This window comes from Oryx dammah, unplaced genomic scaffold, assembly GCF_014754425.2.
Source record: "Oryx dammah isolate SB20612 unplaced genomic scaffold, SCBI_Odam_1.1 HiC_scaffold_3, whole genome shotgun sequence".
In the NCBI taxonomy this organism is placed as follows: Eukaryota; Metazoa; Chordata; class Mammalia; order Artiodactyla; family Bovidae; genus Oryx; species Oryx dammah.
The window spans coordinates 45459091-45475515 of NW_024070187.1; the positions used below are offsets into that span (position 1 = coordinate 45459091).

General features: G+C 38.0%; 1 protein-coding gene across 1 annotated transcript in view; it reads left to right on the forward strand.

The window, feature by feature from the left end:
* The window catches only part of TBC1D19 (TBC1 domain family member 19), a 160048-nt gene that overhangs the window by 22718 nt on the left and 120905 nt on the right, over nucleotides 1-16425 (forward strand). Inside the window, exons 2-4 of the mRNA XM_040237983.1 lie at nucleotides 4028-4100; nucleotides 5041-5086; nucleotides 11645-11720. Coding sequence (XP_040093917.1) covers nucleotides 4028-4100; nucleotides 5041-5086; nucleotides 11645-11720 — 195 coding nt within the window. The remainder of the gene's footprint in view (nucleotides 1-4027; nucleotides 4101-5040; nucleotides 5087-11644; nucleotides 11721-16425) is intronic.

A 16425-nucleotide genomic window follows, 5' to 3' on the forward strand; every position in this document is an offset into this window, starting at 1 on the left:
AGACATTTGCATTTGTATTGTAAAACAGTGCCTCTTTTTCTCACTGATTTTTGTTTCTGAAAATATAGTTCTTTTAAGTAAAAATATTTAGGTTAATATACAATGGATTTATATTTATTACTTTAAAATGAATTGAAAAATATTTTTATTATGATAAAATAAACAAAGTTTGCCATTTTAACCATGTTTAAGTGTACAGTTCAGTGACATTAAGTACATTCACATTTTTTGTGAATTCACTTTCACATTTTGTACAACCCTTATCATCATCCTTCTCCAGAACTTTTTCATCATCCCATACTGAAACTCTGTACTCATTAAACACTAAATTCCCATTGCCCCCTCTTCACAGTCCCTGGCTATTACCATTCTACTTTCTGTCTTTATGAATTTGACTCTTCTAGTACCTCATATGGAGAAGGCAATGGCACCCCCACTCCAGTACTCTTGCCTGGGAAATCCCATGGACAGAGGAGCCTAGTAGGCTGCAGTCCATGAGGTGGCTAAGAGTCGGACACGACTGAGCGACTTCCCTTTCACTTTTCACTTTCATGCATTGGAGAAGGAAATGGCAACCCACTCCAGTGTTCTTGCCTGGAGAATCCCAGGGACGGGGGAGCCTGGTGGGGTGCCGTCTATGGGGTCGCACAGAGTCGGACACGACTGATGTGACTTAGCAGCAGCAGCAGTACCTCATCTAAGTGGCATCATACAGCATTTGTCTTTTTGTGACTGGCTTATTTTGCTTAGCATAATGTCCTCAAGGTTTGTCCATGTTGTAGATGTGCCAGAATTGTCTTCTTTCTTAAGGCTGAATAGTATTCCATTGTATGTACATACAACATTTTCTTTATCCATTTCATTTATCTTTGACCCCTGGGTTGCATCCACATGTTAACTATTATAAATAATGCTGCGATGAACATGAGTGTACAAGTAGCTGTTAAAGTCCCTGTTTTCAGTTCTTTTGAGTATGTATGCAGAATTGAAATTGCTGGACCATATGGAAATTCAATTTTTTTTTTTTTAGGAATTAATTTCTAGTACTATAAATATCAGTAGATATAATCCACATAAACAGAAGTACTCTTGGGTCTTCGATGATTTTTAAGAGTGAGGGTCCTGAGATTTAAAAGTTTGAGAGTAAGTGGTGTAGTGGAATGAGTGAAATCGAGAGGTAAGTTAGGAAGTTACTACAGTAGAAGACAAGCTGGACTAGACTTTGCTTAGAGAAAATGACCAGAGTGGTAAGGAGAATATGTCATATGAAGAGAATTTGGAGAACCTGAAAATGTGTGTGACCTTGAGAACTTTCTGGAAAGATAAAATAGCTAACTTTGAGGATGTGAAGATCTCTCGGGGAAAAGGGATTTGGCATATTTTCTGTGAACTTGGGGTAAGGTGGAGCAGAGGGGAGGACATGATAGTAGCAGATGGTAAGGGGAGTCCGTTTTCGTTCGTAATAAGGATATTCTAACAGAATGGTTCCAAGGAGGAATTGACTGAAGGTAGGGAAAGCTAGCATAGAGTTTCAAACTGAGAGTTTCTAAGCTAAAAAAGCTCCTTGGAGAGGAGAGGTGAATCTGTCCTTAATGGTTAGTTGGCCCAGAAGAACTCTATAATCCCTTCTGATGCTGAAGTTCCATGATTCAGATTAACGTTTCTCTGTTGTTTGCATGACTTGTAAGTTGACGGTTAGATTCAGGGGTTTTGATCAGACTCAGGTGCCATCTCAGTGACCACAACTATTAGCACTGGAGTCCTCTTTCATTGAGAAGCACATAATGGCTGGTTGTTTTTTGCAAAGTTAATAGCTGTTTCTCCTCAATGCCTAGAATTGATTAGGAGTTGCAAAATGATGGTATTCTAATTATATCATACGTGTTTTAGTTAGTTTAGCTGGAATATTTTTATAAAGAGACATTTCTCCTTATCTGTTATTTGGTTACCAAATGATATAGTTTCTGAAGGGCTTCCCTGGTGGCTCAGTGGTAAAGAATTCCCCTGCCAATGCAGGAGTCACGAGTTTGATCCCTGGGTGAGAAGATCCTCTGGAGAAGGAAATGGCAATCTACTCCAGTATTCTTGCCTGGAAAGTTCCATGGACAGACGAGCCTGGTGGGCTGCAGTTCATGGGGTCACGAAAGAGTCGGATACAAGTTAGTGACTAAACCATAGTTCCTGTAGGAAAGTCAGGCTAGATAGATGCCTTTTCATTTATTAATCAGTTTTCAAGGTAGTAAGTTAGTTTTCAAGGTAGTAAGTTGGTTCCTTGTCATCTTCAATTTTCATTACTCTATCAAGTTTTTCTTCTTAGAAAGGGAGAAGAGACTTGTCTGGTCAGTTTCAAGTATTCATAGGTGTGAGACTGCTCCAGTGTCTTCAGACCTCATCTGCTATCTTGGATTAGAAAACAACCCTACCAGTGTCATCTCCTGTTCTCAGATTAGCTCTTCATATGTTCCAGTGAATACTTGATGGCAATTTTGGGGTCTTCCTCTTTTCATATTCATCAACAGCGTCTCTACTCTTTTCTTTTTAAAGTTGCTAACACCATACAAGTCTTGTGGTTGTTGGTTTGTCCCCAACTGCTTGTATTTTAGGTTTGTGGGGAATACCTTATTACCAAGTTTGGTTGTGAGTGTTTTCCATGGGATTTTGGTTTTATTGTCTAGTTGCTTGGTTTCAGTGTGGAGATCATGGAGATTAAAACAAAAAAATCTCCCTACTACCAATGTCATCTTCCCAGAGAGACGTTAAAATCCTGGAAGAATTAGAGTAGAATTGAGAATAACTGAAATTTCTGACTTGGTGAATGGTAATTTTCATGGATGAGTCTTAAAAATAGGAGAGAAGGAGAAAGGTAGTGAATGGAATATAAGATCAGTTTTTGATTTCTTAATTACAAATGGTTGTGAGATACCCGAAGAGAAATGCTTTCTTAAGACATAAAGTGAGGGAAAGTCGCTCAGTCATGTCCGACTCTTTGCGACCCCATACAGTCCATGGGATTCTCCAGGCCAGAATGCTGAAGCCTTTCCCTTCTCCAGGGGATCTTCCCAATCCAGGGATCAAACCCAGATCTCCCATATTGCAGGTGGATTCTTTACCAGCTGAGCCACAAGGGAAGCCCTTCTTAAGACATATGTCTCTAGAATTTGATAGAGAGAGCTAGATGATGAAAGATCAACACTTCAAAGGTAATTGAGGCCAGTATTATTATTTTGGTAAAAATTACAGTGTGAAAAACCAGTAGAACAGAAAGCATTCAACTGAAGATGAAAGAGACACTAATAGGCATTTGTGAGTGGGTAGTTTTATGTATTTTCCATAAAAATGTACAACAAATGCAGGTTTACAGAGCAGCAATCCAAAGGGGATGACACTCGTCAAAGCTCCAGTTACAGGGATGCATCAGGGTTTTGGCTGTTAGGTGTATGTAGATGCCATATATATTAAGTATAAAGAGAATGAATTTATAAAGTATTTTTCCTACTAGAAAAATAGATGTTAAATATTCATAAAAATGAAAGTCTTAGATGAAGATGTTAACTATTCATTAGCTACAAGGTTTAATATTTTAAGTAGATTCTAGTGTCCTATCACAGATCTTCTGTTTTAAGAGTATATGGAAGTGTTCTGTCTTTCGAGCTGTTCCAGATGCTCAGGAGCTCTGATCTCAAAGAGGGTGTTTTAAATGGTAGTATGCATATTTGGGGGCTTCCCTGGTGGCTTAGATGGTAAGAATCTGTCTGCGATATGGGAGACTTGGGTTCCTTCCCTGGTTTGGGAAGATCCCCTGGAGAAGGAAATAGCAACCCACTCTAGTATTCTTGCTTGGAGAATCCTATGGAGCCTGGTGAGGTACAATCCATGGGGTCTCAAAGAGTTGGACACAACTGAACAACTAACACACACACACACACACACACTTGGACATTCCTTTTTAAACATCTCGTTAGCATTAAGTATCACCCCAAATGAACTCTTTTGACCTGTCTTTTGTGTTTCTTCTTTCTAAAATCAGGCCAGTCTTCAAAGACCTGAGATTAAACTTGAATCACTAAAAGAAGATATTAAGGAATTCTTTAAAATATCAGGTTTGTAAGTTACTTTTTATTTTTCTTTCTCTAATTCTTTACAGCAAAATAAGGAAAGACTTTATTTTGAGGGGATATTGTATCTGCAGTCAGTTACTTGTTTAAAATTGTGGAAGAGTGGTAGGATAGGTTTTTATTTGAAGTGAATTAGAACTTTCAGACATTTCTGCAGAAATTCAGGAACCCTGGTAAAAACTGCTTTACATTGATCAGTTTTAAATAGTGTTTACCTTCCTGGTCAAAATACATCCTGAATGTATTAAAATCTCCTTGGTTAAGTATCTTGTCTTTTACCTTTCATCTGTGATTTTTTTTCTTTCTCTGCTTCTTTTCTCTCTTTTCTACCCTTCAAAGAAAACAGAAGAAAATCTCAGCTTTTAGAGCAAGCTGTTAAGCTTTTGCACTTGGGAACTGAGATATTAAGTGGTTTACTTACCCAAATAAGTTGATCAGAAATAATAGTTAGTAGCCAAGTGAACTGATCTGACTGGTGGTGCTTCTCTTGTTTAGGAATTTACTGACTAGGTAATTGTCATGAATTACTTGTGCTCTTTGTCAAGTGCCTGGCTGTTTCTCGCCCTTCTGTTGGCATATTCCTCATAGCACTGACAGTACAGCTGCCAAAGATGTTGGCATTTGTTGAGTGCCGTAACAGTGGAAGAAGGAAATATTCTTCTCATCTTAAGAAAATGACACCATAGTTTTACTTACAAAGTAATAAATCATGTTGACAACTTTGTATTTAGTGTTAGCCAAGGGAATATCGGTAAATATATAAGAAATAATTCCTTAGAATAAAACTTTACATTAGCAATTGGCAGTTGATAAAATTCTTTCACAGTAAATATGATGTTAAAGCTTTTGTGAAATAAATTTAATTTAATGTATGTTTACTTTAAAAACTAATATGTTTATATATGTTTTCCTTTTTTTAAAACAGGTTGGGAAAAAAAACTTCAGAATGCTGTGTATAGTGAACTGAGTGTGTGAGTTTTTCCTCCCTATTTTGAGATACTCTTATTACGTTTAGCTATGTTTGCTTTGTAAGTAATGAATATAGTTTTACTATGTGTACTCATTGTTGTTATTTCTTATTAGCATTTATATAGCATTTCAAGTGAGTTTATACCGTTAAAAATTGTAGTCTTCCTGAGAATTAACACGTGGGTATTTTTACCGACAAAATTTTTATATTAACAATTCATTAATCCAGTATAATTAGGGAATATGATATTTCTCATAAGTTAGTATTTCAGATAATTTAAGCTTACCAGTGTTCTCTTTATTGTTGCCGTATTGGACATTATCCTTTTTCTGTCTTTATATACTGACCATTTTAAACACAACTAACTCTTTTTTGAAATATTCATTATTAAGAATATTACTATTTTTATTTATCTGAATTTGTTCTCAGAGTTTGCTGAAATGTGTAGAACTATTTGTCATTACAAGAAATATAGATCCTGAATGTTAACCTTTGTAGTTTATTTAATGTTCCATTATTCATTAATTATTTATTGCTAGCACTATAGTGGGCACTGGGGATACAGCATAGAACAGTGAACAGTTAGTTTCTGCCCTCATGAGGTTTTGATCTAATTGAGTTCTTAAGTCTTTTTCTCCCTGCTATCAATGTATCTGTGTCTGTAGCCTCTCTAGTTTCTCACACTCCTGTTTCCAATTTGTTCCTTCTAATCTGCTGTTACTTGGAAAAGGAAATAACCTGGTTTACCAGAATGGTTTCTAAAACAAAGAGATGAATGCTTGTGGGTTTGTGCTTAGACACACGTTTTTAAAATTAGTTATTTGCTTCTTTGCTTATTGCTACCTTTTGAGTTGGTTTTTGAGCTCTTAAACTCATAAATAAAGTGCCATCTATTAAGTAAAGCTGATTGTGATCATACCTTTGGTTCTAGTCACTAAAGGAAAAGGTATTTATCAAGACAAGTAAGGTTTTAAAACTCCCCAAATGTAGTAGAGATACCATGAGTTGATTAAACTAATACGGACATGGTGATTTACCTCTGTCTTCTAAAGCTTGTAACTTCAGTGTCTTTGTCTCTGATACTGGCAGAATAATAGCATCTGTTGTGTATAACTCCAAATATTAGATTCTCATCTCAGTAGATACTACTGATGATTGCTATTTTTGTGGTATAATGCATTCCTGAAAATTGTTCTGTGAGACAGAGTGCCTTTTTACTTGATGGCATGGACAATATTTCATTCATTGTCATATCCTTGATATCTTACATAATAGACATTAAATAAGTATTTTATAAATATTCAATAACTTGTTGGGATATTTGAAGGAGTTCCGTAAAACTGCCTGTTTTCTTCACTTGGGTTCTGAACAAATAAAGAAAATAAAATATAAACGCAAATGGGAAATCAAAACTATACTTTTACTTGTGATAAAGATTGGGTAGGAGGACATAGTTTAGTGCAAGAGCAAAATAAACTCTTTAGCTGAACTCCAGACTCAGACTTAACCTTCTACTTAAATAGCATTGTGAGCATATTCAGTTTATTCTTCCAAAATTTAAAAGTTGGAGAGGGCATTTCTTCTCTTCTGGGGTATAGTGAGTAAAGCCCTGGAAAGAGGTCAAGTATGTTACAGGGAGGCAGTTCGTTTCATATGAAAGGGCACATCTGGAGTCGAGGAAGAGTGTTTCCTCATGCAAATCAGAAAAGTAAGTGGACTTAGCGTATTCTGGTCCATTTTTCATTGGCAGAAACCATTAGATACATAGGTAAATAAAGCAAAACTAAGATAGAAATATCTATTAATATAAATGATTGGAACTGAAAAAAATAATGCACGTACTCTCATTCCTAATAGAACTGTGGCCATGTGAGCTATATACATCATACCTGGAATTTGCTCATGTCATACTTATTTTAGTAATCATTCCAAAGATTTAATTAGATTTTTATTTAACAAGTATAGCAGAAAATTTTCTACAGTCTTTTATTACATGAAACATAACACTAGCCCAGGTTAGCTCTTTCCACTTCAAAACTGCATACTTTAACTATTATTGTGCTAAAAACTATTTAATATCAGATCAGTGATAATTTACATTGATTGAATGTTTATGTCCAGCACTGTGGTAATAAGCACTTTATAGTCATTGTCTATATTAGGTAGTCTTTATAACACCCTACAAAGTAGATTTTATTATTCTAATTATTTTACAGAAGAGAAAACTGAGTCTAAGATCACTTAGATAACTTGCTGAAAATCATGTAGCTAGTAAATGGCAGTGCTGGGATTTCACCTCTAGTGAAACATATTCTAAAGCCATACATTTTACTACTTCTCACATATACTTGCATCTTGTATTTTACTTAGATTAAAAGTGTTCTAAAACAAGAATTATGTCTTACATTTCTTTGCGTATCTCCTATAGCATCAAATAAATGACATTGAGTCAGCAAGTAGTTATTGAGCCACCCCTAGGGCTAGCATACATTAAATATCTTTTTGAATTGAGAAAACTTAGTGAAACTATTAATCTTAAATATTTACTGTAAATATTTAAGAAAGTCTTTACATTGAAAATGTACCAATTTCTTTGTCTCCTAGTCTTTTTTGTATTTTATGTAGAGCAGTTTGGAGAAGGAAATGGCAACCCACTCTAGTGTTCTTGCCTGGAGAATCTCATGGACCAGAGGAGCCGGCGGGGACTACAGTCCATGGGGTTGCAAGGAGTCGGACATGACTGAAAGAGACTGAGCGTGCATGTAAAGAATTAGAAGATATATTATTTTCCTCATGGAATACAAATGAAAAGAATATATAAACCTTTTTAACCTTCCATATATGTATATATTATAAAAACAGATACCACAATTCGCTGTTATATATATGCAAGTGTCTAGCATATTTTGGAGAGGTATAAATATTGAATGATAGTGGGCCTCAAAACAAAAAGATTTTTAGATTAATGAGTACCTTACACTAGATCACCAGACTAGGTCAGTTTTTTATAGACATTCAAAATGTTCTCTAAAAGAGTCCTCAGGTAATAGACCTGCTGCTGCTTCTGCTAAGTAGCTTCAGTTGTGTCCGACTCTGTGTGACCCCATAGACGGCAGCCCACCAGGCTCCCCCGTCCCTGGGATTCTCCAGGCAAGAACACTGGAGTGGGTTGCCATTTCCTTCTCTAACACATGAGCTTGAAAAGTGAAAGTGAAGTGGCTCCTGCTACTGCTGCTGCTGCTAAGTCGCTTCAGTCGTGTCCGACTCTGCGACCCCATAGACGGCAGCCCACCAGGCTCCCCCGTCCCTGGGATTCTCCAGGCAAGAACACTGGAGTGGGTTGCCAGTTCCTTCTCCAATGCATGAGCGTGAAAAGTGAAAGTGAAGTCGCTCCTAGGCACCTCTAAAATGTCCTAATCATAGTTCTTCTTGCCCTCTTAGTCTTAAATGTTATACATAACAAATGTTATATTCAGAGCTAGGTGCTGGCATAATGCACAAGTAGGTAGATAGTGTTTGCTTTTTATGGAGCTTACACCCCCCCAGTGGGGCACAGAGACTTTACAGACGCAATTACAGTATAATATAGTAAGTGCTATAATAGGGTAAGTGCTAGCAGTACATAGGGCAGGTGGTTAACTCAGATTGGAGGTGTCATGATGACTTGTCACAGGAAATAATATTCCAACAGATCAGAAAGCAAAGCTACAGTTAGGGGAAGGAATAGAGAAGAAAAATGCTTTAGGCACAAGGGAACAACAGGTACAGATGTTTCACACATGCATGTGTGTTTAGTTGTGTCCAACTCTTTTGTAATCTCGTGGACTGTAGCCTTCCAGGCTCCTCTGTCCTTGGGATTTCCCAGGCGAGAATATTGGAGTGGTTTTGCCATTTCCTTCTCCAGGAGATCTTCCTGACCCAGGGACTGAACCCACATCTCTTGCATTGTTGGCAGATTCTTTACCATCTGAGCCACCTGGGAAGCCCATTCAATAATGTACTGGGTATCTAGTATGTGCCACGTCTTACGCTAGACACTGGAAACACAATTACTGGTGAATAAGAACACACTACTCCTAACTAACAGCCAGGCAGATTGACAAATAGGTTGAAGATAGTGTAGATGCAGGGGAGACTGCTTATGAATATGTCAGATGAATGCAAGCAAGTAATGTCATTGCCTAAATCAGTGTCAGTGAGGTAGTAAAAGATGAGTGGTATTTAGAGGGATTTGGAGAGACAGGAAGAGGGAGGAGTAAAGGCTGACATCCAGGTTTCTGTATTGTTCCTCTACTGATCCTCATCTCTTCATATTACTAAATGTGAAATCCATGAGGACAGAGATTTTAATGTGTTTTATTTTCTGCTGTATTTGTATAACCGTGAACACTTGGTAGATTCTCATTAAATATTTATAACAATAAATAGCTTTATTTCGGTTTTAATATGAATAATTTTGGGGTGACCACTTCTTACCTTTTTTTCTGGATAAATTTCATATAGCTTAAATAACCCTTAAAGTAAGAAAGCATTAGTCACTCAGTCGTGTCCGACCCTTTGTGACCCCATGGACTACAGCCCACCAGGCTCCTCTGTCCATGGAATTCTCTAGGCAAGAATACTGGGATGGGTTGCCATGCCCTTCTCCAGGGGATCTTCCAGAACCAGGGTTTGTACCCGGGTCTCCTGCTTTGCAGGCAGATTCTTTACCATCTGAGCCACCAGGATCTTTTCTAAATAATCTTTAAGATCTTCAGTAAATGCTCTCAAGTTTCTAAATTTCCAAGTTTATTAAATTTAGAAATAATTACTGTTAAAATGAAGGATTTTAGAATTATATTTCATTATAAAACATATGTATCTTTACAAGTAATATAGTGAGCAGTATAAAATATATAACTTTTAAACCATCTTGCATATAAGAAATACTGAGGTATCTAGAAATTACCAGTGGTTTTTTTGTGTGTGTGAGTGGGGAAAGGTGATTTGTTTAGGTACATGGAATGCAGATTTTAGCAGAAAAAACAATTAGAAATAATCAGTTAGTGAAACTGTCTAAAGTTCCCCTTTAGAGGTCCCTGCTTGGATGAGGAATTTCTTGAGAACTCAGTGCATGGTTCTTGATTGTTAGAATATGGTTGCTTTCAGTTCAGTTCAGTTCAGTCGCTCAGTCGTGTCCGACTCTTTGCTACCCCGTGAATCGCAGCACGCCAGGCCTCCCTGTCCATCACCAACTCCCGGAGTTCACTCAGACTCACATCCATCGAGTCAGTGATGTCATCCAGCCATCTCATCCTCTGTTGTTCCCTTCTCCTCCTGCCCCCAATCCCTCCCAGCATCAGAGTCTTTTCCAATGAGTCAACCCTTCGCATGAGGTGGCCAAAGTACTGGAGTTTCAGCTTTAGCATCATTCCTTCCAAAGAACACCCAGGGCTGATCTCCTTCAGAATGGACTGGATCTCCTTGCAGTTGCTTTACATGGGTATAATTTCTATGACTAATTTTAAGTAGAGGTATCAGTTGTGAAAGAGATTGAAACCTCTAAGGAAATGTTAAATTATTGTGTATTGCCTTCTCTATGATTTTATATCACTCTGTACCTCAGTCATTACATTTCAACCATCCTGGCCTTTTCTGATTTTTAAACATTCCACAGTTTCCCACCTCAAAGTTTTGTGCTTGCTGTCCTTTTCCTTGGAATGTTGGTTGGCTCCTTTTCACTCATGTCTTAATTCAAACATCAGGTTTCCTAGACACCTTCCCTGCCCTTCCAAATCATTTAGACTTTATCTTGCTCTCCTTCTCTCATGGCATTTACTACTCTTTTATGTCTTTCTATTTATTTGTTTGTTTTTTATAAATATTGACTGTCTTTCTTCACTAGAATATTAGGTACATGAGAACAGGAGACACTGTCTTAATCTCACTGTATACCTAGAAGGGCTCAAATGTTTGTTGAATAAATTAATCTGTTTTCTTAATGAAAACAATATGATTTGAATATAAAATGTCATGTTACACAGAATACAGAATTTATGACATTAAATTTAAACAATTTTATTAAATCTGTGAATTAATATAGTATGTAATATATTGCATGCTAAAATATGGCTATTGCAAAAGAGTATTTATACTATCATTTCAATTCTGTGGAAAAGGAAATTGGGAGAATTGAGAAAAGTCGATATTTTAGTAAGTTAATGGACTTGTTTAGATTTCAGATTTTTAAAATTTCTGTTATAATATTTATATACTAAAATTAACAGTTGTGAAAATTTCATATGAGCACTTACAGAGCTAAATAATTTAAAAGTTACCTCAATCTATGAATTCCACTTTAACTTTTAATGTCATTAAATTGCTAATTTAAAGTTACAATGCTAGTAGGATAAGAATTAAAGTTTTGTTAGGTTGTTGTACTTTGTGTAAGTACATAGAACTGCTAGCAGATGTTCTGTTTCATATATCATGGACTAGAGAGGTAAGTAATTTCTAACCAACAAACTGATTAATTATCAAGAGAGGTATATAATATTTAGCTCCCTCTTTCTGTCCTCAGGTTTCCTTTACCTAGTCATCCTGCTGCACCTCCTGAACATCTTAAAGAACCTTTGGTATACATGCGGAAAGCACAGGTTGGCTATTGTTCATTTTAATTTTATTATTCCATACCAAGTTATATAATGCAGAATGAAAGATCCTTATTAACATTAGGACTATATTTATTATATGAAAGACTGGATAAGGACTACTAAAGTGATGCAAATAGTATTTGTATGCTGTTTATATTCGGTAACCAAGGATGACACTTACTTAATTTCTATAGTAATTCTGAAAATACTGAGTAGAAGGGAAAAAAATCTTGTAACATACTGGCCTAAGATTTAAAATATGGTAAAAGTATTATGCACCGATTTGTTCCTCAAGTTCAGTGATATTAAAGGAAGGAATAGGGAATGAAGTGACTCACTCTTCCCCTAAAATTTTGGCTTTTGACACCAGTGTTACTGATAGTGTATTTGAAATATATTTATTTTCACAACAGGTTGATACATACTAGTTGTATTCAGTTGCAGAATCCAAATGAATCCTGTAATTTAAGAAGAACTGAAAACAACAAAAAGTCATTTTAAAAGAATAGAAGAAAATAATTTAAATAGAAAGACTATAAAAAGCTGTTAAAATAGAAACAATAATCTGTCTGCTGCTGCTGCTAAGTCACTTCAGTCATGTCCGACTCTGTGCAACCCCATAGACGGCAGCCCACGAGGCTCCCCCATCCCTGGGATTCTCCAGGCAAGAATACTCGAGTGGGTTGCCATTTCCTTCTCCAATGCATGAAAGTGAAAAGTGAAAGTGAAGTCGCTCAGTCGTGTCTGACTCTTCGCAACCCCATGGACTGCAGCCTACCAGGCTCCTCCGTCTATGGGATTTTCCAGACAAGAGTACTGGAGTGGGGTGCTAAATGCCCCTAATTCTTTAGCTGGCCTTTGCCTTTGCCCAGCCTGTTCTACCCACCTGTGAGGTAGGACTGTTCATGAGCCTTCCTCACAGTGCTGGGGACCCTCTAACTGCCACTCCTGAGGCTTTAATGGACAGCATAAGCTGACCTTCTTTCTCCATCGTAGTCTCAGAAACTATTCAGTTCAGTTCAGTTCAGTCACTCAGTCGTGTCCGACTCTTTGCTACCCCATGAATTGCAGCACGCCAGGCCTCCCTGTCCATCAACAACTCCCGGAGTTCACTCAGACTCACGTCCGTCGAGTCAGTGATGCCATCCAGCCATCTCATCCTCGGTCGTCCCCTTCTCCTCCTGCCCCGAATCCCTCGCAGCATCAAAGTCTTCTCCAATGAGTCACCTCTTCTCATGAGGTGGCCAAAGTACTGGAGCTTCAGCTTTAGCATCATTCCTTCCAAAGAACACCAGGGCTGATCTCTTTCAGAATAGACTGATTGGATCTCCTTGCAATCCAAGGGACTCTCAAGAGTCTTCTCCAACACCAGAGTTCAAAAGCATCAATTCTTTGGCGCTCAGCCTTCTTCACAGTCCAACTCTCACATCCATACATGACTACTGGAAAAACCATAGCCTTGACTAGACAGACCTTAGTTGGCAAAGTAATGTCTCTGCTTTTGAATATGCTATCTAGGTTGGTCATAACTTTTCTTCCAAGGAGTAAGTGTCTTTTAGTTTCATGGCTGCAAGTCACCATCTGCAGTGATTTGGAGCCCAAAGAAATAAAAGTCTGACACTGTTTCCACTGTTTCCCCATCTATTTCCCATTAAGTGATAGGACCAGATGCCATGATCTTCGTTTTCTGAATGTTGAGCTTTAAGCCAACTTTTTCACTCTCCTCTCTCACTTTCATCAAGAGGCTTTTTAGTTCCTCTTCACTTTCTGCCATAAGGGTTGTGTCATCTGCGTATCTGAGGTTATTGATATTTCTCCCAGCAGTCTGGATTCCAGCTTGTGCTTCTTCCAGCCCAGAGTTTCTCATGATGTACTCTGCATAGAAGTTAAATAAACAGGGTGAAATATCCAGCCTTGACGTACTCCTTTTCCTATTTGGAACCAGTCTGTTGTTGCATGTCCAGTTCTAACTGTTGCTTCCTGACTTGTGTACAGATTTCTCAAGAGGCAGGTCAAGTGGTCTGGTATTCCCATCTCTTTCGGAATTTTCCACAGTTTATTGAGATCCACACAGTCAAAGGCTTTGGCATAGTCAATAAAGCAGAAATAGATGTTTTTCTGGAACTCTCTTGCTTTTTCGATGATCCAGTGTATGTTGGCAATTTGATCTCTGGTTCCTCTGCCTTTTCTAAAACCAACTTGAACATCTGGAAGTTCACGGTTCATATATTGCTGAAGCCTGGCTTGGAGAATTTTGAGCATTACTTTGCTAGCGTGTGAGATGAGTGCAATTGTGCAGTAGTTTGAGCATTCTTTGGCATTGCCTTTCTTTGGGATTGGAATGAAAACTGACATTTTCCAGTCCTGTGGCCACTGCTGAGTTTTCCAAATTTGCTGGCATATTAAGTGCAGCACTTTCACAGCATCATCTTTCAGGATTTGAAATAGCTCAACTGGAATTCCATCACCTCCACTAGCTTTGTTCGTAGTGATACTTCCTAAGGTCCTTGGCTTCACATTCCAGGATGTCTGGCTCTAGGTGAGTGATCACACCATCGTGATTATCTTGGTCGTGAGGATCTTTTTTGTACAGTTCTTCTGTGTATTCTTGCCACCTCTTCTTAATATCTTCTGCTTCTATTTCTGTCCTTTTTCGAGCCCATCTTTGCATGAAATGTTCCCTTGGTATCTCCAATTTTCTTGAAGAGATCTCTAGTCTTTCCCATTCTGTTGTTTTCCTCTATTTCTTTGCATTGATCGCTGAGGAGGGCTTTCTTATCTCTTCTTGCAATTCTTTGGAACTCTGCATTCAGGTGCTTATATCTTTCCTTTTCTCCTTTGCTTTTTGCTTCTCTTCTTTTCACAGCTAGTTGTAAGGCCTCCTCGGACAGTCATTTTGCTTTTTTGCATTTCTTTCCATGGGAATCGTCTTGATCCCTGTCTCGTGTACAATGTCATGAACCTCCATCCATAGTTCATCATGCACTCTATCTATCAGATCTAGTCCCTTAAATCTATTTCTCACTTCCACTGTATAGTCATAAGGGATTTGATTTAGGTCGTACCTAAATGGGGTCATGGTGGACAGGTGTGACAGAATGTGGTCCACTGGAGAAGGGAATGGGAAAACACTTCAGTATTCTTACCTTGAGAACCCCATGAATAGTATGAAAAGGCACAATGATAGGATACTGAAAGAGAAACTACCCAGGTCAGTAGGTGCCCAATATGCTACTGGAGATCAATGGAGAAATAACTCCAGAAAGAATGAAGGGAAGGGTCCAAAGCAAAAACAATACCCAGTTGTGGATGTGACTGGTGATAGAAGCAAGGTCCGATGCTGTAAAGAGCAATATTGCATAGGAACCTGGAATGTCAGGTCCATGAATCAAGGGAAATTGGAAGTGATCAAACAGAAGATGGCGAGAGTGAACGTCGACATTCTAGGAATCAACGAACTAAAATGGACTGGAATGGGTGAATTTAACTCAGATGACCATTATATCTACTACTGCGGGCAGGAATCCCTTATAAGAAATGGAGTAGCCATCATGGTCGACAAAAGAGTCCGAAATGCAGTACTTGGATGCAATCTCAAAAACAACAGAATGATCGCTGTTCGTTTCCAAGGCAAACCATTCAATATCACTGTAATCCAAGTCTATGCCCCAACCAGTAATGCTGAAGAAGCTAAAGTTGAACAGTTCTATGAAGACGTACAAGACCTTTTAGAACTAACAGCCCCAAAAGATGTCCTTTTCATTATAGGGGACTGGAATGCAAAAGTAGGAAGTCAAGAAACACCTGGAGTAACAGGCAAATTTGGCCTTGGAATACAGAATGAAGCAGGGCAAAGACTAATAGAGTTTTGCCAAGAAAATGCACTGGTCATCGCAAACACCCTTTTCCAACAACACAAGAGAAGACTCTACACATGGACATCACCAGATGGTCAACACCGAAATCAAGTTGATTATATTCTTTGCAGCCAAAGATGGAGAAGCTCTATTCAGTCAACAAAAACAAGACCAGGAGCTGACTGTGGCTCAGATCATGAACTCCTTATTGCCAAATTCAGACTTAAATTGAAGAAAGTAGGGAAAACCACTAGACCATTCAGGTATTTCTATCTCTAGTAAAGTAAATAGTAAATGTTGCTCAGTTGTGTCCGACTCTTTGCAACCCCATGGACTGTAGCCTACGAGGTTCCTCCGTCCATGGGATTTTCCAGGCAAGAATACTGGAGTGGGTTGCCATTTCCTTCTCCAGGAGATCTTCCCAACCCAGGGATCGAACCCAGGTATCCCGCCTTGTAGGCAGATGCTTTATCATCTGAGCCACTGGGGAAGTCTATTTCTATCTCTAGGTAGTATTAATACTTTAGGGCCAGCAATCTGACGGTATTTACATCAGTGTGTCATAAAGCATAATCTCAAAATGATGCATACGTGAAAGAATTGTTTGGTCTTTTACTATAAAGGTCTGAACTTGAGAAAAAAATCTAAATATCTAGTTCTAAGGGTTTTTTTTTTTCAAAATTGGAAAATTTTTGAACATTTTAGAGAAAGTATCAGTTTTAACATGTGTAAAAAATAGAAGTCGATTTCCTATTAAGACTAGAGAGGTGCATAATAGGTCTATTCTTAAAGTCTACTGCTAGTTGCTGAGACTGTGTATGAATGGTAAGTGTATTAAATGGATGGTACTC